Here is a 25,375-nt window from a genome sequence, read left to right on the forward strand (position 1 = left end):
AAATATAATTAACATCAGTCTGTGATTCAGATATTTCTTAGGCCAGCAGAGAAGGCCTTGAAGGCCCTGATGGCACACCACTGGATGTTTGTTTGTTGTTGTTATTTGCGCACTTGTGGTGAAGCTTTAAATCTCATTATACTTGTATCATGACAATATAGCATTCAATACAATTCCATTTAACCGTCTTAGGGCTTCACCAGCATACAACTTATAGGTTGCAAATATCAAATAGCACCATAAATCAAGTAAATTTATTTTATTTTATTTTACAAAAAAAAGTTGGAATCACATTATTAGCTCTTCTTATTTTATATATTTTAGCCAAAATATTGAAGAAAGTTATGGGGCAAAACTATCAAACTCACTCTTTGTACACTAATGACAACCAAAAATGATAGAAACATTGTGATTTTGATATTCATCCATTTTCATGTTTCCTTTTATTTGCGGTTTGTTTCTTCAACTTGTGTTGAATTATTTCATTTTCCGAACCTCTTGTCCTCATTAGGGTCGCGGGGGTTGCCGGAGCTTTGTCCCAGCTGACTTCGGGCCAGATGCGGGGCACACCCTGAATCCGTGGTCAGCCGATCGCAGGGCAAGAGGAGATCCACACTCACATCCATACCTAGGGGCAATTTAGTGTGTCCAACCAGCCTACCATGAAATTTTTTTGAATGTGGGATGAAACCGTAGTACACTGAGAAAACCACGCAGGCGCTAGGAGAACATACAAACTGCGCCTCATTATTTGAGAAGCACTGGATTAAAGTATAACTCGTATGTATAGTACGCGCACTATTCGCAGCTATGCGCCTGCGCAAAACGGATCACGTGGCTCGAATAGTGAAACCAAATGGTGTAATGAACAAAGATAGTTTAAGAAGCGAGACAGTTATACTACCTTACGCGCTACTTCTGTAGTTGCTGCAAAACAACACTGGTAGCTGTCATCCCGTTTCATATGTTTCATTTAGTAAAACAAAACTACTTCAAATTATTTGTTACCCAATGATATACGCATACCTGTCAACCTCTGCGATAACTGCCCTTATAAATGATTATTGATTCCCCTTACAAACCCCCAAAAAACCTTACAAACACCGTACGACTAGAACGGTGTTTGTAAGGTTTTTTTGGGGGTTGTAAGGGGAATAAATGAATACTCATTTATAAGGGCAGTTATCGGCAGAGGTTGACAGGTATGTATACGTATAATCTCATTTGGCACTTTTGATCATTCAACTACTTCCGGAAACAGGTAGGGGTATATCTTGTCTCCCGCGGCAACGGTCTCTTTGATTTTAAAAAGTTGAGCAGTACTCAAATTAGCTCGCTGCGTACTTTTGAGGGGAGCAGGAAGAAGTCATCTTACTTAACTTTGCTTGAGTGTCAAGTCGAGATGCAGTTAAGTAGCGCACTGGTGTGTATTTTAGTGGTTTGTGCCGAAGTGTGTTGGGGGGACACCCCGGCCAACTGCACATATGATGACTTAGTGGGGACGTGGGTCTTCAAGGTGTCTAACGGGGGCCAAGACAAGATCGTCAACTGCTCCGGTGAAGGTACCAAAGAGTTTTAACAACTGCTAACTACACTTTCTTTCCAGCATCAAGTCATAATTACGTTAAGAGTTTCAGTTGTTCTTTACTGTTACTCTAGGGCAGGGGTAGGGATCCTATGGCTCGGGAGCCATATGTGGCTCTTTCCATGGGTACATATGGCTCTCCACTAACCTGTGAGGTAAAATATGGAAATCATTGGTGAGAGAGCCGAGTCCCGAATGCACTAACAAGAGCGTCACTGCGGCGTCGACACTACCTGTACCCCTATTTTAATCATAATTTTGTTTTTTATTACTCTTCTGCATGCATAATATCATTGATACTGATTTTGTAAGCCACCACATAACAATGTTGTCAAAAGAAATCAGAGACTTTTTGTACGTTAAAAGTGATGAAATGACAAAAAAAAAAATATTACACTTTCATTTATTTTTACTTTTCAATTCCGAGAATGGCTCTCAAGAAATAACATTAGAAAATATTAATTGTTTATGTCTCTCTCTGTCAAAAAGGTTCCCGACCCCTGCTCTAGGGACACTTTAAAAAAATGAAAGTATTGTTACCTTTGACTACTATTAAAATCTTCACCAATTATTAGTATTTTTTTATTTCATTGAGTTTCTGCTTGCACAAAAGCTATATGTACAACTCTTTGACTTACAAGCATAGTGTTACACTTCTAAAGATGATATATTTCTAATTTAACTCCATAGCCAGCGGAATAACTCATAACTTACTGTAATTACTACACATTAAAATAGTCTAATACGGTTATTATACCTTTTTTTCTTCATGTTTCCTGCTTTGTAATTATCTGCTTTCAAAAAGGATTGTTTATTAAAAAAATAATAACAACAGAATCATTTGGGTTCAGTGTCCAACACTGTCACCTTACCTGCCAAAATAGTACTCACTTTTGACCCAATCAATCATTTTGTTAAAGACAAGAAGTTTCTGTTGTTTGCGAGGCAGATCGTTCATGTCAATGGGTTCATACACATCACTACACTTCCTACGCCTGCTGTTATAAAAAAACGGCATTGGCGTTTTTCTTTTTCGATCTCCTATCTACAACCCCACGTGGCTGTTTTCTGTTCTGGAGTGTATTTGGAGGCCAGACAGACACATACAAGACAAACTGAGACTCAGGGTCGGTTTCTACAAACATGTGGTTTTATTGCAAGAACAACACCTTCTTGATATTTGACCCCAGTTCATATTCTTTTCCAATAGGCAAAAGTGTGCGTTAATTTGAATATCAGTGGGTGTGTTTCAGCTTCAAAGAAACTTTCCAAATATGGGTTTTTTCCCTCCACCTGAACTGGGCAATTGGACTCACAACCAATGTTCCCTCCAAGCTGCACGTGCGCAATTGCGCACTACTCTCGTCTTCTCTGCGCACAGCAAATCATATGGAGCGCACAAAATAAAATCCCATTTAAAAAAAAAAAATTTAGCTGTGAGGCCGACGCGCGAACCATTCATCCGCCGGGCCGCCCATTCATAGATATTAATCATTACATTTTATTATTACTAAATCATTTATGTATAGTAGACATACACCTGCTTATGGCAGGTGTGATACTGGTGTGTGCCCATAGCGAGCAATGATGATGTTGCTCACACCGGTACTCAGTGTGCTCAGGGAGGTTGTCTTTCTGCCTAGACAAACAAAAAATTAGAGGGAACATTGCTCACAACCAATTTTTAGTTTTATGATACTGGTCCACTGCTAGGCTTTGAAACGTCTAGAAAGAAAACACATCCACATCCGGAAGTCACACATGTGTAACAAGCGACGCAACCGAGTGACAATACAAGCATAACACTTGATCAGCGTGCGCAAAGCCAAATGGGCCACAGACTTGTGAATTTATACAGTATATAACAACGTAAAGTTGTTAAAGGGGATCCCAGCACAGACATAATAGTATTTATTAAGCAAAGGGAGAATGCCAAAAAATGTGACTATAAGAGAACAAAAAAAAAATCCATAACCAAATATAAGTATACTTAGGAGAAGCACAACTGGCCACAAAAAAGTCAAAACTAAGGTATCGCACAATGTGGGTAACAAAGTACAACCAAAACAGCACGGCCCAGTCGGCAAGTAAGCTAAAGACACAAAGTACATAAATTATGACACCAGGAAACAAAACCATACAAAGGCAGGAGAACTAGGAGGAAATGTATGACGCACACAGTGGTAAGCCACTCTCTGTAAAAGGTATAGAAGGTATAGGGGAAAAATCTGTATATTATAGAAGTTATAAACAATAATTTTAACCAGTCAATCAACACACTGTCTGTTTCAGCCACAGGTGAAAACATGGTGATGCTTACACTTGACAAGCTGTCTGTGGCCAAAGACGAACTGGGAAACATCGGCTTTTTCACCCTAATCTACAACCAGGGATTTGAAATTGTCATTAATGGCTACAAATGGTTTGCATTCTTCAAGGTAAAAGAAGCATGCTCTGTTGTTGTTGTTGTTAAGCCTATAATGATGTGGTAGAGCCATTTAATCTCTTAATGTTGCTATCTAAATTTGCAAGATGTCTGATATGGATCAGAGGATATCTGATTTTTATTATTTATATTTTTTACCTTGCCATTACACTTTCAGTGTTACTTTAATATAAATCATGTCTAATATTTCAAATACCATTGTACTTCACTTATACTTCATGATTTCTCAGGATTCAACTTCTTTTTTGTTATCACACATCTATCTGGGCGACTGCTGTCTATTTGGTGGTGCACGAAAGCCCACTTCCAAGTTTTAGAAAATTTATATTACCAGTTGTCTAGACTATTATCCTTCTTGCCACGTCAAGTTCGCTGCATAGACCATGTGTTCTGCGGTAGAGATTGCAGAAGGGGCATTGCCTTCATTCTACCATCAGTAAAGTGTCATGCAATTAAAGGTTTTTCCTATTGTAACAAAATTCTTATGATAATGTCGTTGATGATTACTAATCACAGAAGACCAGAAAAGTCACATTTTAGGTTCAACCCAATCACCCAGCGTCATGATTTGCCTCGAGTGCAAAGCGAAGTTGAACCCAGGATGCGAGAAGCAGGGAAAAAGGCGAGAGAGGTGTTGGTGTACATGTTGAACCCTGTATTTACGCTTGAAACACAGGGAGAAATAATCACAATAGTGATTCGTTGTTGCTTCCTCAATCCAACTTTACTGATATTTATCAACACGTCAGAACAAAAACCCATAATATACAATTACACCTATATATATATATATATATATATATATATATATATATATATATATATATATATATATATATATATATATAAATACAAAACCCATAATATACAATTACACCCATATATATATATGGGTGTAATTGTATATTATGGGTTTTGTATATATGTTAGCAACACGTTAGAACCCAAAACATAATGTACAATCATAACTTGTTTTATCTTTTCTTTTTACAACGTTGAGAAGTCCTTCTCAACTATTCGACAGGGTAAACAATGAAATATCGATAACATAAATTCCTTGCTATAACCGTCATGGACACTATACAGGTTAATGGCGGCCGAAGGTAGCGTACTGAATGCTACATACATGTCCATGACCCGGGACTTGCACATTCACGCTCACACTTCAAAAGTAGATAAACATTACTAAACATTATCTTCTCTCTCACACGCTAAACAGTGTACAGTGTATATTGTAAACAACAAACTCAACCGGCCTCTACAACAACCAGCATACCTTGAAACACTAGTAGAAATAATCACAATAGTGATTCGTTGTTGCTTCCTCAATCTTAACTTTACTGATATGAAGAAGATCTCCCGTGTTGGTCAAGGTACGTGCATCAAGGCATCAATAATCGAATATCGATATACATCCAGTCAAAACTAGTTGCACATCCCCAACATGCAATCGTTAATGGGGTGGAAATTAAACAGTTCAACATGTCACATACAACTCAGGATTTTAATGCAAAGTGGTCAGTCCAAAGACTGGGACAAGGTAATCAGAATCAAAACTGAGCGGAGAGTACGCACACTGAGGAAGAGGCAAAAACATGACTTAGATGAAAGGGACCAAACGAAACACTAGGTAATACTCCCACATCAGGCATGTCAGACAGAGGGGTTTAAACACACACAAGGGCCAATTACCAATCACACAAACCTGGCCACATTAGGGAAGGGAAGCCCCGAGGGACCAGAACACAATTTAATTCCAAGTGCAAAAGCCATCTAATACATCTGCTACAATATAAGCAATTAATTCAGATGATGTTAGTTATTTTAACTATTTTATTATTTTAATTTATTCTATTCTATTTTTGTTTGTGCATTTTTTATTTGTGTTTATATGTAGGCGCATTTGTACTACTGTATTGGGTCAAAATATTTTTTTATGCTAAAATTATATGTGAAACAAGCCCTATGCTTGTATTTAAGCGTGTATTTGATGAACATAAATATGATAATGTATTCTTCCGTTTGTACGTTGGGGGTGGAGTTTGACTGTGGGTTTGGGGGGTGGGAGCGAGAGAGTTGTCCACCCAGGGTACAAAATTTGCCCGGACCGCCTCTGTCTTATCATTTATCCAATATTTTAATGAACTGCTTTATAGTTAGGTAAGGCTATTTAAACCTGATTGTCAATTGCTGTGCCGGTGTGCCTGTATACATTACTGTAACAAAGCAAAGTCCATTCAGCATCTTGACAACCCATTGATATGAATTGTTGCTGCTCGCTCTCACGTGATACATGTTTTGAGAAAATAGTTTGTCCCATTTAATTTCAAACCCATGTGATTGCTGACTTTCATCCTTGTCTGCTTTGCGTTGCAGTTTATTTGTACCGTATTTTCCACACTATAAGGCGCGCTGCATTATAAGGCGCGCATTCAATGAATGACATATTTTAAAGCTTTTTCCATATATAAGGCGCACCACATTATAAGGCGCTACAGTAGAGGCTGGAGTTACGTTAATATGTAGCCATTAGACGGTGCTGTGCTAAAAGGAATGTCAACAAATCGGTCAGATAGGTCAGTCAAACTTTATTAATAGATTGCAAATCAGCTTTCTGACAATTCCATTCACTCCCAAAATGAATAAACAACTGTTTTATTATTTTCTCCGTGGTAAAGTATTAGTATTTTCGTGACAGCAGTACAGCATTAATATCACAAAGTGGAGGGAAACTTTTCCTCCACTCAGTAAACACGTAAAAAAACATTCTGATGCTGTTACGGTACATTAACGTTAGTCCAATCACAATATAGTAACACTCGTAATAGTGCAAAGCAATAACAATAACATTAATAACTCAAATAATAACTCAATGTTCACGCGGGTGAACCGTGAGTGCTTTCACGTACACAATGAGGCACTATAACATTCAGCTGTTCACGTCCATATTCACAATATGACCAACCTTATTCAACTGTAAACACAAAAGAACATAGACATGTAAAGCTCACTTTATCAGTTCATTCCTCATCTATGATTCCCACGAATTCTTCGTCTTCGGTGTCCGAATTGAACAGCTGGGCGAATGGGGCAAGCATCACCCAGGCTCCGTCTCATCAAAGTCGTCATTAATCGAGTCCGTGTTGCTTTGGTTGTCTGGCAGCTGAGGGACAATTCCTGCCTTCCTGAAAGCTCGAACCACAGTTGAAACTGATATATCAGCCCAGGCATTTAAGATCCACAGGCAGATAGTGGTGTATATTGTCCGGCGCTGTATACGTAGTGGGATAATGGACTCGGCGGCTGCTTGCCGTAGCTGAATGCTCTGTTGACGCCAATCTAGCGGCTGGAGTTCTTTTGTCAATGCACTCGGAATGACGGCGAGCACTGAAGGCTGCTTACCATAGTTGCGAGACCTGTAGAGGATGATGTAGCTTATCGACTGATTTTTTTATTTTATCGTGATAACAATTTTAATGTTGGTCCATATATTAGGCGCACCGGATTATAAGGCGCATAGTTAGCTTTTGAAAAAAATGGAGGCTTTTAGGTGTGCCTTGTAGTGCGGAAAATACGGCATATATAAAGTGCATTTTGATCTTCTTTTCCAGTACAGTGAAGAGGGCCCAAAGGTGACCAGCTACTGTGACCATACCCTACCAGGTTGGGTGCATGATGTCTTAGGCAACAACTGGGGCTGCTTTGTTGGAAAGAAATTGAAACCTGTAGAACCACATGTTTCCTATAAATCAGCATTGAGCTCAAGGTAAAAAAAAAGTACAAACACCACAGAAACAAACATCTACCCGGTACAACACTTTGACCACTTGAACAATTGTATTACATGAGCTATATAAATTATATTATTTAGTAACTTTGGCCGTGAGCCGACACTAGTTGTGAAAACCTCATTCTCCAAGAACATTCCTGAGAAGTGAAAGAACATTTTACAAGCGCAAATGATAATTATTCATTCAACCTTGTAGTACACAATTAATTCCAAAGAAATTTGGATGTTATATAAGTGTAGTAAATAGTTCTGGAGGGTGAAACATCATAAGGCCAAATCCCCCCTCCCCCGTGACTCAGAAAACAAGAGACACAGTCCTGACACGTATGTATCTTCGGCTACATTCACATAGGATCAATTGAATGGTAATTATCTTACATTTAAAACCCTCCACTATACAGGCAGTACTATATTCTGACCCACTTTCAATTTTGTATTCCAACTCATCGCACTATAAAGACAAGTCTCAGCTACTGTTTTCCATTGAGTCATTCGCCCTCTGCCGTAATCCTTATCGTCGAAGATGTCATCAGTTTGAACTATGCAGAGCCAGAAGAATGAATGAATACATTTCAACAGTTATGAATCTGCATAAATTTGGCTTTTTTTGTGAGTAGAGATGCATTTTGATTAAAAAATCTTCAATTCGTTCCAGCTTCTACATACGAAATATTCAGGTTACGAAAAGCTTTGATGGGAAACCCTTTGTTCCAAGATATGATAAACAATCCAAGTTACGAACTCAAACATCCCCAAAATGTAAAAACACATCCTGTTTAAAATGTATATGTTTCGTCACTCCATTGGCCTCCTGTTGGCCAGAACAAAGCGGTGTCTTCATAATGCCTGAGCTGTAGTCAGCGTGGTGTAGGCCAGCCCGTGTCTTGTGCAGGTTAGGGGCCACTAGGTCCGAATGGGACCAGACTCAAAAACGCAGCACTCCAGGGAGATCCCTGAGCCAGCCCGAAATGGGGTAGCGTCAACCGGGGGATTATGACCGCGACTGTCCGACCAAATGTACATTTAATAATAATAATAATAATCGGACATAGGCCATGTCGTCATTACCACAACACAAAAAGCCTACTTGTCATCACACGCAGAAACTGCGTGTGACGAAATTGATGGTGCTTCTCCATAAGCTACGTTTAATCGGCAAAAGACCTAAATAAGTGCAAGTTACGGACTTGTAATTTGTCATTCCGCTGTTGTGGATACAGGTCGCTTACCTCTCGATTACCGCACACTGTCTGACACTTACCTTACTGTCTGCCACTTACCTTCCTTCAAGTCAGCCAGCAGGAGGCAGATCACCAACCAACCATCTATTCATATGCCGCAGAAGGGAATGTGTGGTATGTTAGCGCGAGTTTAGATGTCTGATGGATGTGGGGAAAAAACTGTCCTTAAGCCTATTTGTCCGAGCGTTGTGGGACCTATAGCGTCTGCCAGAGGGCAGCAGCTGGAACAGATTGTGACCAGGGTGGTAAGGGTCCCCTATGATGTTCTTGGCTCTGCTGAGGTAACGCGGGCTGGCAATGTCTTCAAGTGAGGGCAGAGAGCAGCCGACAATCCTCTGGGCAGTGTTAATCACTTTCTGCATGGCCTTTTTGTCTGCCGCCGTGCTTCCAGCGTACCACACTGTGATGCCGTACGCCAGGATGCTCTCTACAGTGGTTCTATAGAAGGTTCTCAGAAGATTGGAGCCCAAGTTGTTCTTCCTAAGTACCCTGAGGAAATGGAGTCGTGTCTGAGCCTTCTTCACCACTGCCGTGGTGTTTGTAGACCATGAGAGCTTGTCCGTGACGTGGACCCCCAGGAATTTAAAGGACTGGACCCTGTCTACACATACTCCATTTATGAGGAGTGGGGCCAGATCTGTGCCGTGTTTGCGAAAGTCCAAGATTATTTCTTTAGTGTTCGTGGTGTTCATTGCGAGATTGTTCACCGAGCACCACGAAGACAAATTGTTGACCTCATCTCTGTAAGCCGACTCATCCCCTCCTGAGATGAGTCCGACCACAGTGGTGTCGTCAGCGAATTTGATGATGGCGTTAGACTGGTGGGTGGGTGTACAGTCGTAGGTGTACAGGGAGTACAGAAGTCCTGGAGGTTGTCGTGTACAAAAAGTTTCCAGTCGGTGCGGGAAAAGCAGTCCTGCAGCTGAGAGAGTGCGTTGTCGGGCCAAGTTTTTATTGTCTTTATTTGTGGCGTTGTTTGCCTCCGGAGTGGAGTGTAAGCGGGGGTGAGAGATAGGCAGAGATGATCTGATCCAGCTAGGTGAGGGAGGGAAGTGGCTTTATAAGCATGTTTGATGTTAGAATAGACATGGTCAAGAGTTTTGTCTCCTCTAGTATTACAATTTACGTACTGAATAAACTTAGGTAAAACAGTCTTTAAACACGCCTTGTTGAAATCACCAGCGACAATAAAAACGCCATCGGGGTGGTCAAGCTGTTGTTTGTTTATAGCCGTTAGCAGGAGGTTCAGTGCCGTGTTAACGTTAGCATTGGGAGGTATATAGATAGCTGTTGCTATGACGACGTTTAGCTCTCTTGGTAGATAATAGGGCCTACATCGTATTGCTAATAACTCTAAATCCGGGGAACAGTGCGTGTCAATAATTTTACCGTCACAACACCATTCATTATGTATATACATGCCCAGTCCACCTCCCTTGCCTTTGCCTGTTAATACTTTCGATCGGTCGTTCCGAAAAAGCGTTCGGCTAGCTAGCGATACCGCGGCGTCGGGGATAAGCGGGTGTAGCCACGTTTCTGTGATGATTATAATATTACAGTTTCTAACAAAGCTGTTGGTAGCAATACGAAGTTCCAACTCATCCATTTTGTGGGTGATGGATCGGGCGTTGGTCAAAAGGATACTGGGAAGCGGAGCTCGGTGTGGTTGTTGTTTCAGCTTAGCAGCCAGGCCAGCCCGGCATCCACGCTTCTGTTTCCTGTCCCTTCGCCGCCTTCGACGTGCTTTTGGTGGGCTGGCTAGCCACGGAGATCCCGGAGAGTGTGTTAAGAAATCGGATGTATCGCATATCCTTCGGATAGTGAGTAAATCCTGGCGACTGTAAGATAACGAACGACACCGAACTGGAGAGCTTAGAGCCGCAGCGTCAGTGCGCGCCGCCATCTTTTCCTGCACTTTTTAATCTTCTCTGAGACCATGGCTGATCAACTCCAGCCAGAGATAAATTTCTGATTTGTGTGCCTCTGAAGTACAAAAATTGTTATACCGCGTACACAATTTGAAAAGATAAAAAAACGTATAAAATACGGGAAAAGACTTATAAGTTGACAGGCATGAAATTTACCTCACATATGAGCTTTTGCAAAAAAATTAAAGTTGGATGAACTTAACCCATTTTAACCCAAGATAACAAGTTTTAGATTTTTGCAACGTTTTCAGAACATTTAACATAGAATGGGGAAACACTTTGATTATCAAGTAAGAAAAAATAGTATAGCCTGTCCTCAAATGAGAACAGTGGGTTAAGGACATTTGCAATAAGGTGTTAAAAAAAGAAAGAAAATGCCAGGAAGAATTATTTTCATGGGTCGGCTCGGTGTTGTCCGGTATCTCACAATTACTTATTTTGGCCCTGTTATTCTCCTTTTGCGTTAATGTTTTGTGTTAGCCTCTATTGTCAAAATTCTAAAAACACATTTCCGCATCATTCTCTTCTCCTGAGCATTGGTCTGGAACTAGCATTCATTCGCAACAGCGCCCCCGTTCTCTGTGGTGGTCAGGTGGTGTAATTGTAGTTTAAAATTATCACATTTTTATTGAGTTTTTTATAATTTCTTTGTTATTGTTGACAAAATTATTTCATGATCATTATCGTTATTGTTTCATCATCCAGCTCTAAGTTGTGTGTTTACGTCTGTGTATATGTATGTTTACTCAGCTAGCAAATATTTACGTCATTCCCCCTCACTTATGCACAAGTCCATACCATTGGAAAATGTCTTTGCCGTTACTTCTCCACTTCATGGCTTCAACATTCGCAGGATCAGCACATCGCAGTCTTTCATCTTAAATATTTAAAAAAGTTCATAAAAATGTAAAAATCCACGCTAAAATTCGCAAGCGGAAGACAGGAGATAAGCGCCGAAGAAGAAGCGATATTTCACCGTAGAAGAATGACGCACTGAATATTATATAAAAGGGCAGAGGTGCACGATGTCTTGCCATTTTCTGTTTTACTGCAGGGCTGTAGAGAAAGACAATTTTCTTGAGTCGACGTTGAAAATGCCTCCTAAATAAATAAATAAAAAATAAAATCAGACTTAGGCTTGTCATCATCATTGACTAGACAAAAGCCTAATTGTCATCATACCCAGCTGCGTATGACGAAATTGAAGGTGCTTCTCCACAAAGTGCACTTTTCTCAGGCAAGAGCCCAACCAAGTGATAGTTTCAGACTTGCTGGCATTCTGCCGTGATGGATACATCGCATCACCTCCCGAGCGCAACCAACTCCCGGCGACTGCGAAAGGTTTGCCTCACCGATGCCAACAAAGAATAAAATGGATCACTTCACTTACCTCCCACTGTCTGCCTACTTACCTAGTCAGCCAGCAGGAGGCAGATCGTCGCCCCAACGTCCTTCATCTTTCCTCACCCCGAAGTTGTTACACAGAGGGGATTGTGTGTCGTGCTACTGCAATTTAGAGTCCTGATGGCTGTGGGAAAGAAGCTGTCCTTAAGCCTCTTTGTCCGTGCCTTGTGAGACCGGTAGCGCCTGCCAGAGGGAAGCAGCTGGAACAGGTCGTGACCAGGGTGGTCCGGGTCCCCAACAATGTTCCCGGCTCTGCTGAGGTAACGAGGGCTAGCAATATCTTCCAGTGAGGGCAGAGAGCAGCCGACGATCCCCTGGGCAGTGTTGATCACTCTCTGCATGGCCTTTTTGTCTGCTGCCGTGCTACCAGCGTACCACACTGTGATGCCGTATGCCAGGATGCTCTCCACATTGACTTTATAGAAGGTTACCAGAAGCTTAGTGTCCAAGTTGTTCCTCCTGAGTACCCTCAGGAAATGGAGTCGTTTCTGGGCCTTCTTCACTACTGCCGTGGTGTTTGTGGACCAGGAGAGCTTGTCCGTGACGTGGACCCCCAGGAATTTAAAGGACTGGACTCTGTCTACACGAACTCCATTTATGAGGTGTGGGGCCAGATCTGTGCTCTGTTTTTCGGAAGTCCAGGAATATTTCTTTAGTTTTTTTGTTGTTCAGTGTGAGGTTGTTCATCAAGCACCACGAAGACAGTTTGTTGACCTCGTCTCTATAGGCCGCCTCATCCCCTTCTGAGATGAGTCCGACCACAGTGGTGTCATCAGCAAATTTGATGATGTAGTTGGACTGGTGGGTTGGTGTACAGTCATAAGTGTACAGGGAGTACAGAAGAGGACTCAGTACACAGCCTTGAGGGGAGACAGTGCTCAGTGTAATGGAGGAAGAAAGGTGGGAACCAAGTCTAACAGTTTGTGGTCGGTTGGTTAGGAAGTTCTTTATCCAACAGCAGATGGAGGAGGATAGTCCGAGGTGGGAGAGTTTGTTAGTCAGAATGTCCGGTTTCATGGTGTTGAAGGCTGAGCTATAGTCAATGAAAAGCATCCTCACGTAATTCCCATGGTGTTCCAGGTGGCTCAATGCTGTATGTAGAGCAAAGGTGATAGCATCCTCAGTGGACCTGTTAGCTCTATAAGCAAACTGGTGAGGGTCAACTTAGGGAGAGATTGTATTCCTGATGTGGCGGGCTATCAACTTTTCAAAGCACTTCATGATCACAGGCGTGAGTGCAACAGGCCTATAATCATTCATGCTGTCGATGGTTGGCTTTTTGGGGACAGGAATAATGGTGGCAGATTTCAGGCAGGATGGAATGATGGATTGTTGCAGGGAACAATTGAAGATTTTTGTGAAGACTCCAGCCAGCTGGCCAGCACAGGCTTTGAGCACCTTCCCAGGTACTCCATCAGATCCAGCAGCCTTCCTGGTATTCACAGACCGCATTTCCAGTCTCACTTCCTCTTCCTGGAGGGTAGTGGCGGGGGTGTTGAGACTGGGTCTGATTTGTCAGTCTCAAAGCGGGCAAAGAAACGGTTCAGTTCCTCCGCTAGTGAGGCATCTGCGTTAACAGACATATTATTGTTATTGTACTTGGTAATATGTCGTATTCCCTGCCACATCTTCTTTGGGTTATTATCTGTGAAGTGCTCCTCAATTTTCTTAGTATATTCTGCCTTGGCCTTTTTAATGCCTCTTTTCAGATCAGCTCTGGCAGCTCTATATTTCATCTTGTCCCCTGATCTGAAAGCGGTGTTATGGCATTTGATGAGTGCCAGTGTCTCCTTGGTCATCCAGGGTTTTTGATTTGGAAAAACCCGTATTTGTTTATTTCTAGTGACATTGTCCATGCAGTTTTTGATATAGGAAAGTACAGCGTCCGTATAGTCCTGGAGGTTGTCGTGTTCAAAGAGTTCCCACTTGGTGCGGAAAAAACAGTCCTGCAGCTGAGAAAGGGCATCCTCGGGCCAAGTTTTTATTGTCTTTATTTGTGGCCTTGTTAGCCTCCGGAATGGAGTGTATGCTGGGGTGAGGGCTAGACAGAGGTGATCTGATCCAGCTAGGTGAGGGAGGGAAGTGGCTTTGTAAGCATGTTTAATGTTAGAATAAACATGGTCAAGAGTTTTGTCTCCCCTCGTGTGACATTTTACGTATTGGATAAACTTAGGTAGAACAGTCTTTAAACATGCTCTGTTGGAGTCACCAGCAACAATACAGACTCCATCGGGATGGTCAAGCTGTTGTTTGTTTACAGCCATTAGCAGGAGGTTTAATGCCGTGTTGACGTTAGCATCAGGAGGAATATAGACCGCCGTTACTATGACGACAGTTAGCTCTCTCGGTAGATAGTAGGGCCTACATCGTACTGCCAATAGCTCTAAGTCCGGGGAACAGTGAGTGTCAATGATCCTACTGTCACCACACCATTCATTATGTATGAACAAGCAAAGTCCTCCTCCTCTGCTTTTGCCTGTTAGTTCCTTTGAACGATCGTTCCGAAAAAGCGTTCGGCTAGCTAGCGAAACCGCAGCGTCAGGGATTTGCTGGTGTAGCCACGTTTCCGTGATGAGGATAATGTTACAGTTCTTAACAAAGCTGTTGGTGGCAATTCGAAGTTCCAACTCGTCCATTTTGTGGGTGATGGATCTGGCGTTGGTCAAAAAGATACTCGGAAGCGGTGCTCGGTGTGGTTGTTGACTTAGCTTAGCAGCAAGGCCCGCCCGACAACCGCGCTTTTGCCTCCTTTTTCTCCGCCGCCTTCGCCTCCTTCGACGTGCTTTGAGTGGGCTGACTATCCACGGAGATCCCGGAGGTCTCGAGATGCCCTCGGGGATATCGTAGGTTCGTTGGTAGTTCGTTGTGACATCGGATATATCGCATCTCCTTCCGATAGCAATTAAGTCGTGGCGACTGTAGGAAAAGTTTGCCTCGCAGATGTTGGTAAATAACGATAGGATTGAGAAAAGAAATATTGATCCTTGATATGCTAAAGGCATAGCACGCCATTGCTGAATAAATGAATCTACACAGTGGCATTCTTTTCTGCATAATTCAGCTGGTAGGAACCATGTTAATGGGGTCCGCTGTGCAGTTAAGAGGGAGGCACACGGTAAGTGAACACTCTTGCCCTCTGGAGGTGCACACGTGTTTTTTCACGCGAGAGCTCTGTATGCTGCGAATAAATTTAAAAAATGTTTTTCCGTGTGGAATAAGACCTCCCGGAATAAAAAATGAACTAGCATTATGAGGGATTTACGATGTAGATACGGCCATGAAGCTGGCATGACGAGAGGACGTCAGCACATGTACCATAACCCACCCTGCATCCAAACTGATGAGGCCCTTGTAGAATTGATCCCATTACAGTGTAAAGCCATTGGACAATGACGAGAATGGGGATGAAGAACGTGGTCTTCCTTTGTTTAAGACATCTGCAGGAGATCTTCAATGTGGCACACAGCTTGCGACAATTGGTCCAGGAGATTGATGACAACATGGTCGCAGCTATTGAATTTGGCAATCGTCTTGACAGTGACATGTACTTGTAAAACAGCATATTTGTACCAAAAAAATACACGGTGGTCGCCATGTTCCTTGTGTGCCAAAAACCTCTCACAGAAAGAAGCTCCTCCTGGTGTCCCTATGGCACCCCCTGAAGATTCCATCGATGATCCAATGCCTCTCAAATCTGACAAGCACTTGGACTAAAGCTCCCAATAAGCCGTTTTTTAAAATTATTTAAATAAAGCGGAAAGGAACTATTTTCACTGTAAGTACAGTACACAAAGTATTTACATTTTTTATTTATAGATTAGTTTTAGATATTAATACATTACAGTCTTAATATACCTATAACTGTGATATTTAATAAATACACTTCTTGATAATTGTACTTGTGTACTTGCATTCCCCCCTGTCATTGTGCATTCATGTGAATTCTTTAGAAGAGACTAAATGTTTTTTTCACATGTGCCACTAATGAGTTTTACTTTGAAAAACTTTTGTGTGACCATTATCTGATGGACTATCAAAATTTAAGCTATCAAATGGTCCAATCAAGCCTCAGAAAACCGTATGACTTTACACTGGCTGCTTTGTTTGAGTGATTCCTTGAAGCAGTACAGGCTCTGACATTTTCTTTATCTTTTCAGATTCCTCAACATGCCTTTTACTCTGAACCAGGACCTTATTGAGTCAATTAACTCAGCCCAGAATTCTTGGAAGGCTGTCTCCTACCCAGAATATAAGACTTACTCCCTGCGGGACCTACTCTACAAAGCAGGGGGACCAGCATCCCATATTCCTGTGTTAGTTTCTACACTCTTTTCACATACATTTGAAAAACATCCAACTCTTCAGTTTGCAGTATTAGACAAACTCATTTTCCAAGTATTTATCATTGCATTGAACCACTGCACCATCAGGTGGCCTGTAAAACCTAGTTGCAAACCATAAAACTTCATTTGTGTCCCAGAATAGCAAAGATAATATGGCATTAAAGTGTGAAAAGCATGTCTTAGTGTTTTGAATGATAAAAAGTACCATTAAGTCTTAGTATAATTTTTTGGGTCCCAATAGCAATTCCAATACTCAGCTGTATTGTATTGACAAATTCACTACTGACAAAATATTTTTTCCTCTCTTAATATTAAATCGAGGCCACCCGATGGTGCAGTGGTTCTTCCGACTGACTTTGGTGCGGGCAGTCTGGATTCGATTCCCACTCGGTGGGAGTGTGAGTGGTTGTCTATCTCTCTCTGTGCCCTACAACTGACTGGCAACCAGTCTTGGGTGTAGTCTGCTTTGCTCAAAGACAGTTGGATTAGGCTCCAGCAACCCCGCAAAGCAAAATATGCATTTAATACGGATGTAACATTTCTGAAATACCACAAAGAATCTCTCATAGCTCCATTAACCACTATTGTAAACAAATCCACAAACGAGAGTCTCTTCCCTGAAACCTGGAAGTCCTCAGTTGTCACACCTGCTCTCAAATCAGGAAACCCCGCAATAACCAACAACTACAGACCGAAACCATCCTTCCAGCCGTCTCAAAGTATTGGAAAAGATAGTAGAGGAGCAAATTGTGAATCATATTAACAGCAGTCCATACACCCTTAACAGGCTGTAATTCGGCTTTAGAAAACATCATTCGGTGGTTTGCTTTCTTTCTAGAAAACATAAAATCAAAAATAGATAGTCATTGGTGCAGTCTTCATTGATCTAAAAAGGCATTTGACACCATTAACCACCAGAACGCCTGAACTGGAACAATACCGTTTTACAGTCATACCTCTACTTACGAATGCCTCTAGGTACGAAAGTTTCAGTTTTTTATATGCAAATGAGTGACTCAAGATCCAAGTTACGAAATTCCCCAAAAAGTACCGTATTTTCACACCTATAGAGCGCACTTAAAAGTCTAAAATTTTCTCTAAAATGGTCGATGCGCCCAATCAGTCGGTGCGTCTTGTCTGTGCACTAAATTCAATTTTTGGCCCTGTATGGCCCTGACCGCTTGAGTGACTGGTTTTACTTATTGCGATCAACCCAGCGGACGTTCACCCTAAAAATAGCTTCCCCGCCCATTCCAAGCATTACGGTAAATCCATTCTAAACATCCCAGTGGAGTGGCAAGGCATTTGACTTCCGTGTGCTTGCAGCGCTTTTAACCCTCAAAAACACACTCAATACTCAAAGAAACAGCATATTAGAGCTATACAGAGGAAATGCCTGACGTGAATGACAACAGAATACGGGTGTGAACGCTTGGCAAATGGACAGAAAGCCATGGATCGAACACAGTTTAACAGCTTTGCTAATGGATTGCTAACGGATGGCCAACACTGTAGTTTGGCCAGGCAGCGTCGCACGAGTTACGTGATGATTTGGAATTAATTGTCAATGCCGATATGACAGCGAGGAGAATCAAAGGCTTGGGAGCGATGCATGTCCCTAGTTACAATGGATTGTGGATGACTAGGCTCAAGTGTTGGCCAGCACTGTTCGAGCTTTCACCAAAGCTGGAATCAAGTTCCCGGAATACACAACTCTGACTGACAATGGAGCCTAGCATGTTAAACGCTGAACTCTTTATATCAGAGTGCACCTTTTACCTCAATAAAGCATTATCAAAGTTTTGCTCGCGCTGTCTTTAAAAAACACGCTAGCGCTTAGCCTAACCTACGCTAGCAGCTAGCATAACATATGCTAGCAGCTAGCATAACATATGCTAGCAGATAGCATAAAATACGCTAGCGGCTAGCATAACACAGGTACGCTAGCGACTAGCATAGCATACGCTAGTCTAATGTCATGCTAGCGCCCTATTGGAGGAAGCGCCCAATGTATTGACAAAAAACAGAAAATATACCCGCAAATGAGACTGCGCCCTATCACACTGTGTGTTTTATAGGTGTGAAAATACGGTAAATGCATTTCCTTCGCACCGTTAAAAATGTCTCCTTATTTTATTTTGAATTCCCTTTATGAAGCGATCAAAAACTGTACAAATGCAACGTGGCACATATTTTCACACACAACACACAGGGGACACGTAAAAGTCTAAAATGTACTACAAAATGGACGGCTTTCAGCCCTGGTATAACGGGCTCTTGCCCCCATCTGGCGGACAAGGACGGGTATTACATCTATAATGGCCACAGAGGGATATATTTCAGCGGTGCATGGCACATTTTCATATGCTTTATTCATTTTAAGACATTAATACATAATTTCCTTATAATTCTCTCATTTTTGTGGTTTTCCTCACATCTTTCATACTAAATTGGGACACTTTGACCAACTTTAAATGGTTTAGTTGGTAGTTGTGTGAGGACCATGGAACGAATTAGAGAATTTACATATAAAGTACACCTCTACTTACGAAATTTTCAAGTTACGAAAAAAGTCTTGTAACAAGTTAATTTTGTAAGTAGAGTAGAGAACTGTATATGCAGATTCGACATACCTAGCATGCTTTTAGAATATGGGAGGAAACCGGAGTACCCGGAGAAAACCCACGCAAGCCCGGGGAGAACATCCAAACTCCACACAGGTGGACTGGCCTGGATTTCAACCCAGGACTCCAGAGCTGTGAGATTGACGTGCTAACCACTCAAGCCGCCGTATTGGAGTATATCTGTGATAATGACCCATGTTTGTATTTTTACTGTGCTTCAGCCATGTTCCCCCTACTCCTGTGACAGCCCAAGAAGCCAAGTTGGCAGCAGCTCTACCGGAACACTGGGATTGGAGGAACGTGGGTGGCATAGACTTTGTCAGCCCTGTTAGAAACCAAGGTGATATTCACTTATCGCTAACCCTAATATGACTGTAAATCAGTTTCCTTTTCATCATATTTTTTAAAACTGATTTCAGTGCGGGTAGGTGCAGGCTCGATTCCCACTCGTGGTGGTATGATTGTGAGTGGGGATGGTCGTTTGTCTCTCCGTGTGCCCTACGGCTGACTGGCGAGGGTCTAGTCTAGGGTGTGGACTGCATTTTGCCCGAAGTCAGCTGGGTTAGGCTCCAGCAACCCCTGTAACGCTTGCGTGGAATGGAAGATGAAAGAATGAATATATATATATATATATATATATATATATATATATATATATATATATATATATATATATATATATATATATATATATATATATAAATATATATATATATATATATATATATATATATATATATATATATAAATATATATATATATATATATATATATGTGTGTGTGTATATATATATATATATATATATATATATGTATATATATATGTATGTATATACATACCTACATGCATGCATACATGCATGCATGCATGCATACATACATACATGCATGCGTATATGTATGTATATATATACATATATACATTATATATATATATATATATATATATATATATATATATATATATATATATATATATATATATTCGTACTGTTCGTGCAGGATGAAGTCTTGCACAAAGACATGTGCAGCATGGCGAGCAGGCAGTAGACGCTGAGCAGCAGCTTGCTTCCCACCTGCCAGGCCCGACTTGTCTCGGTGATCTCTTGTGTTTCGGCACAGCCTGGTATGTGAGTGGTGAGATTAAGCATGCTGAGTAGATGGAGTGTCTGAGAGCTACTCCGTGGGTCTGTGCTTTAGGATCTGGAAAGGGCTGGAGAGTTTGACTAGAAGCCCTCTAGTCTTAGCTTCTGTGCTGTGCTGCAGCGCCCAAGCCTATAAAGTCAGGTGGCTGCTCATTGATGCTTGACTTCAACTCACACTGGAACATGGATTTTTCTCATCAACTGTTTTATTCTGGGCACGGGTCACTACAGAGCATGTTTTGACCTTGCTATTGCTAAATATTTCATGATCACGGCCTGAGAGGTTCGCACATATGAGTCTATAAAGGTGTAGACATGAGAACATCGTAGACTATTGCTTTGCATATCTGCCAGGTAGTAAATTGAGGAGTCAAAATTGGCAGTTGGCGTAAATGTGTGTCAATATTGTTTTTCAACAGTGATCCTTCACCATTTCGCGGCTTCAACATTTGCGACTTCAGTACATTGCGTTTTTCATATTAAGTATAAAAATACAGGGAATGAGAAAATGGCGAAAGTCAGGGCACCATTTCTTCTTCGGCGCTGAATTGGGTGGCACTCAGCGCTGAAGAAGAAGCCATATTTCACTATAGGAGAAGAATTATATAAAAAGGCAGAGAAACCATCTCCTGTTGCAAGTGAATTTCCTGTTGTGCACATAACCTGTGGAGATAGACTACACCGAGCCTTATCCAGCTTTTTGGGGTTTTTGAGTCACCGTTAAAAATGCCTCCTAAGCGTCCTTGCATCCAATGAGCACAGGAAAAATATGAAACATGATGACAGTGACCGAAAAAATTACGTCTGAAAAAAAAACATCACCGAGGCTCTCTGCCGTCCAGTTTGCCGAGAAAGCTCTATTTTCAAATAAGCGCCAAGCCGTCCACTGTAAGGGCGCACAGGGCTCGCATTTCTGATAAAAAATTTACCCTCACAGAGTCTTCCGGCCATTAAGAAAGCTCTATTTGCCGCCATTTTTTATCTCGTTGAGTTGAGTGACAATTCTCTGTCTTCCGCCATTTTCTTAGTGGCAAACGAAACACAGGGAAGTGTCTTCCACTGATTGCAATTGTAGAACACCAGATTAGTTAAAATCTGTCCTCTTTATGGGTTGGAATGTAAACCCACACCCACTGCTGCCCTTTGTAGAATAGTTTGCCCACCCCTGGTGGTTAGTATTATAAAGTATATGGTTAGTAACCACTTGATTACATGACCACAGGGACATTTCACTGTTAAATCAAGAAACAACAGTGTGCCCATAATTTATCGTGTGCGGTCGATTGGTCGCCGTCTTTTGGTCGCCGGTCTTTTGGTCACCCCGACCGCGACAACGGACGACCAAAAGACCGGCGACAAAACAAGGTAAAACAACACGGTCTACACATCAATAAAAGCCAACAATGGCCATGAGCAGTTTCACTGAGCCGACGTGTGAGTATATAAGAGTTTGTATGTACATGCGTTGTCCCTTTAAGAAGGTACGTCAGTCAGGGTCTTAACAAGTTCTCCAACAAAAAACAATAAAAGTCCGGGAAATTTTGAGCTTTTCTTTAGCCTAATAATTACTAGGGCATTAAGTATGACTAAATAGTAATTTGCAGTTTGTATTTAGGGAATTTGAGCAACGATTTAAATGGTAATTATCAATAACCTTCCGGGCGACCAAAAGACCGGCGACCAACCGACCGTGTACCCAATTTATGCATTTGGTTTCTTTTGTTGAAATAATTATTGAACATTTTCCTCAAGTCCTATAACTATATTTGTAACTGTGTTTTTTGTTATTTAATATGTTTTACTGAATTTGATGATTTATACAAGCAATGATTTCTTAAGGAAAATGTTGAAAATAAATAGGGATGCCCAAACTTGCACATGACACTCCTAGCCAATCAAGACAGCTATTTTCACTTGTCGGCCATTTTGTGTTAGTGCCATTTAACAAACATAATATTGTATGGAATTAATTGCCCACTTTGCAACCAATTATCAAACGGTGAATGTAATTGCTTTTAATAAGAACTCGCCACTTGATGGTGCAGTGCTCTGTTTGCCGGACTTCGGTTCAGCAGCCTGGGTTCGATTCCCAGTTAGTTGCGGTGTGGTTGTGAGCGTGAGTGGCTTTCCGTTTCATTGTGCCCTCCGATTAGCTGGCAACGAGTTCGGGGTGTACCCCATCTGTTGCCTGTGGTTGGCTGGAATAGGCCGCAGCATCCCCCGCAACCCTTGTGTGGATAAGCGGGACAGAATATGAATGAGAACTCTGAGAAAAACTTTCACATTAGTTATAGGACACAAAGAGCCTTTTCCTCAGAACTGCCCCACCAGTTCCTTATTGCCATCCTGACGCTTTTTCACTAGTATTCAAAGGCCACTAGAACGAGAAAGCGTGTTGTGTGCATGTGCAGAGATATATTCAATTTTAAAATATATTTTCTTTTCTCAGCTTCATGTGGTAGCTGCTACTCCTTTGCCACCATGGGAATGCTCGAGGCTCGTATCCGAATCCGAACTAACAACAGCGAGACTCCCATTCTCAGCCCCCAACAAGTTGTTTCCTGTTCTGAATTTTCTCAAGGTATGGTAACTGTTTCACAGACCTTAGAAGGTTGGTTGTATTGTATTCTTATTTCATGTGCAGTATCATTAAGCCTAAGATTCTAAACATAGAAAGACAAAACAACAAGCAGATGAAATTAATTTTGGGCCAAGTTGGTCAGTTTTAATTGTTCAGTCCTGCTCTCTAAGTTTTTATTACTCATGGGCTATTAGTAAACGAACAATCTTTGACTCAGTCAAACTGTTAAATACTCCCTCAAATTTCAGGTTGTGATGGTGGCTTTCCCTTCCTGATTGGGAAGTACGTCCAGGATTTCGGTATCGTGGATGAATCTTGTTTTCCTTATGTTGGAAAAAACACACCCTGCAGGGTCCCTAAAGAATGCAGTCGCACTTATGTAGCAGAATACAGCTATGTGGGGGGATTTTATGGCGGCTGCAGTGAGGTTACCATGATGTTGGAACTGGTCCAGAATGGCCCCGTGGCGGTGGCCTTTGAGGTATCAAATATTTTTCACTCCTCTCAAAATATTGATTGATAGCCTTTGGAGAGTTGATGATGTAGGAATACCATATACCTCTGATAGCAGAGGTGCTCAAACTTTTTTTCGCAAAGATCTACTTTTCAAGGAGCCAACGTTGCGCGATCTACTCTTTCTTTCCGGGGCGCCTGACAAAGCTCAGCAGTTATGTATGCTGATGATATACCACATGCAGCAAGACCCAAAATAGTGTGGGAAGGTAGTAATCTTGCTTGGACTCGCGATGGCGCGGTTTCCCAGCTCAGGTCCAGAATTTCCTGAAAAAAAAGGAAGAATCTGGCTCATCATTAGGTACACTTGTACAATGTTGTACAATACCAACTAAAGGAAGCATTATCTGTTGTGTCACCTAGTCTAATTATATACATATACACACTTTTATTTTACTGGATCAGACCTTAATGTCATACGATCTACCAATGGTACCTTAGCAATCGACTGGCAGCTAGCGATCGATGTATTGAGCACTCCTGTCTTATAGTATACATCAAATTACACGTGTTATAGTATTCAAATAAAACGTAACAAGATCCAGATAAAGTAAGTTTCTTGATGCCAAGTAAGGAAGATTTGTAATCAATATTCCCTCTAATTTTTCATATATATCGGCATACAGACGATCTCCCTGAGCACACAGAGGACCAGAGTGAGCGACATCATAAATGCTTGCTATGGGCACACACCAGTATCACACATGGTGCATGTCTACTACCCTTAAATGATGTAGTCATAATAAAATGTAATGATTAATATCTATGAATAAAACATCTTAATATGTCACTAGAACATGCACAAATGTGACTTAGATTTGACATTATTTTTCACATCCGTCTTTCTCACTTCTCATTCAAATGATCAAATGACTTTTCTGCTGAATTTTGTCACTTGAGATAGTCCAGCTTCCATTTATACATAAAACAAAAGATATAATAAATCACGAATGACGATGACATTTTCCCCATCCCTTCAACTTTGTCTCACTTTTGTAGGTGTATCCGGATTTCATGTACTACAAGGAAGGCATCTACCATCACACAGGGATCTCGGAGTCGCTCAACCCCTTCGAGCTGACAAACCACGCCGTGCTGCTGGTGGGCTACGGCCGCTGTCACATGACGGGCCAGAAATACTGGCTGGTCAAGAATAGCTGGGGCACCAGCTGGGGAGAGGAGGGCTACTTCCGAATCCGCCGGGGAAGCGATGAGTGTTCCATTGAGAGCATTGCTGTCACAGCCAATCCCATTCCCAAACTCTGAAGGCTTTTTAAATTTCGGATGTTTTAGGATGCACTGAAAGGGAGAACTAATGACCTTTCTCATTCAAACTGGATTTTTAAACTTTTCAATTGCTTTTAAAAGTATGTTGGGGCTTTTTTTGAATCCAATTGGCTCCTCCTCAATTAAGGAGTATGCACTCTTATTTTGGGGTGGACATACACATGTGAGGGTCTGATTCTTTAAAGGGAAATGTTAAATGTTTACCATATCTGCTCATCAGAGTGATATTGTTTTGTCTCAGGGAAGCAATGTTATGTTCATAAATCAGTTTCAACCCATGTACGTGTGCCTTTCAGAATAAAAACGGGTGATAACCATTGACGAGCAGTTCTTTGTATTCACATTGCTTTGATGGATTTCCTTCATTCCTGCCAAATCTCCCTTCCTGTCTCCCTCGCTCTGCCATCCTTCCTTTCTTTCCTTCCTTTCCTGCCTCTCTTTACATCCTTCCCTTCCCTTCCTTTCCTTTCCTTCCTTTCCTTCCTTTT

At 41.6% G+C, this 25,375-nt stretch overlaps 1 protein-coding gene and 1 long non-coding RNA gene across 4 annotated transcripts in view; one reads left to right on the forward strand and one right to left on the reverse strand.

Moving 5' to 3' along the window:
* Nucleotides 1–1,211: 1,211 nt before the first annotated feature.
* Nucleotides 1,212–25,204, forward strand: ctsc (cathepsin C). Of its 2 annotated transcripts, none has more exons than XM_077612350.1 (9): nucleotides 1,212–1,261; nucleotides 1,352–1,562; nucleotides 3,878–4,023; nucleotides 7,643–7,797; nucleotides 16,552–16,707; nucleotides 19,583–19,701; nucleotides 22,956–23,087; nucleotides 23,336–23,568; nucleotides 24,600–25,204. In XM_077612350.1, the coding sequence occupies exons 2-9, from the start codon at nucleotides 1,403–1,405 to the stop codon at nucleotides 24,864–24,866; spliced, it is 1,368 nt and encodes a 455-aa protein (XP_077468476.1). In that variant the 5' UTR covers nucleotides 1,212–1,261; nucleotides 1,352–1,402; the 3' UTR covers nucleotides 24,867–25,204. The 2 variants fall into 2 exon arrangements, with proteins under 2 accessions (XP_077468476.1, XP_077468477.1); XM_077612351.1 differs by lacking the exon at nucleotides 1,212–1,261 and having other exon boundaries at nucleotides 1,358–1,423; nucleotides 1,517–1,562.
* Nucleotides 22,566–25,375, reverse strand: part of LOC144084064 (uncharacterized) — a 32,202-nt gene continuing 29,392 nt past the window's right edge. For both annotated transcript variants that reach the window (XR_013303711.1, XR_013303712.1), the window contains exon 4: nucleotides 22,566–23,867. This is a non-coding gene — a long non-coding RNA (uncharacterized LOC144084064). The remainder of the gene's footprint in view (nucleotides 23,868–25,375) is intronic.

Source organism: Stigmatopora argus, chromosome 10 (assembly GCF_051989625.1).
Source record: "Stigmatopora argus isolate UIUO_Sarg chromosome 10, RoL_Sarg_1.0, whole genome shotgun sequence".
In the NCBI taxonomy this organism is placed as follows: Eukaryota; Metazoa; Chordata; class Actinopteri; order Syngnathiformes; family Syngnathidae; genus Stigmatopora; species Stigmatopora argus.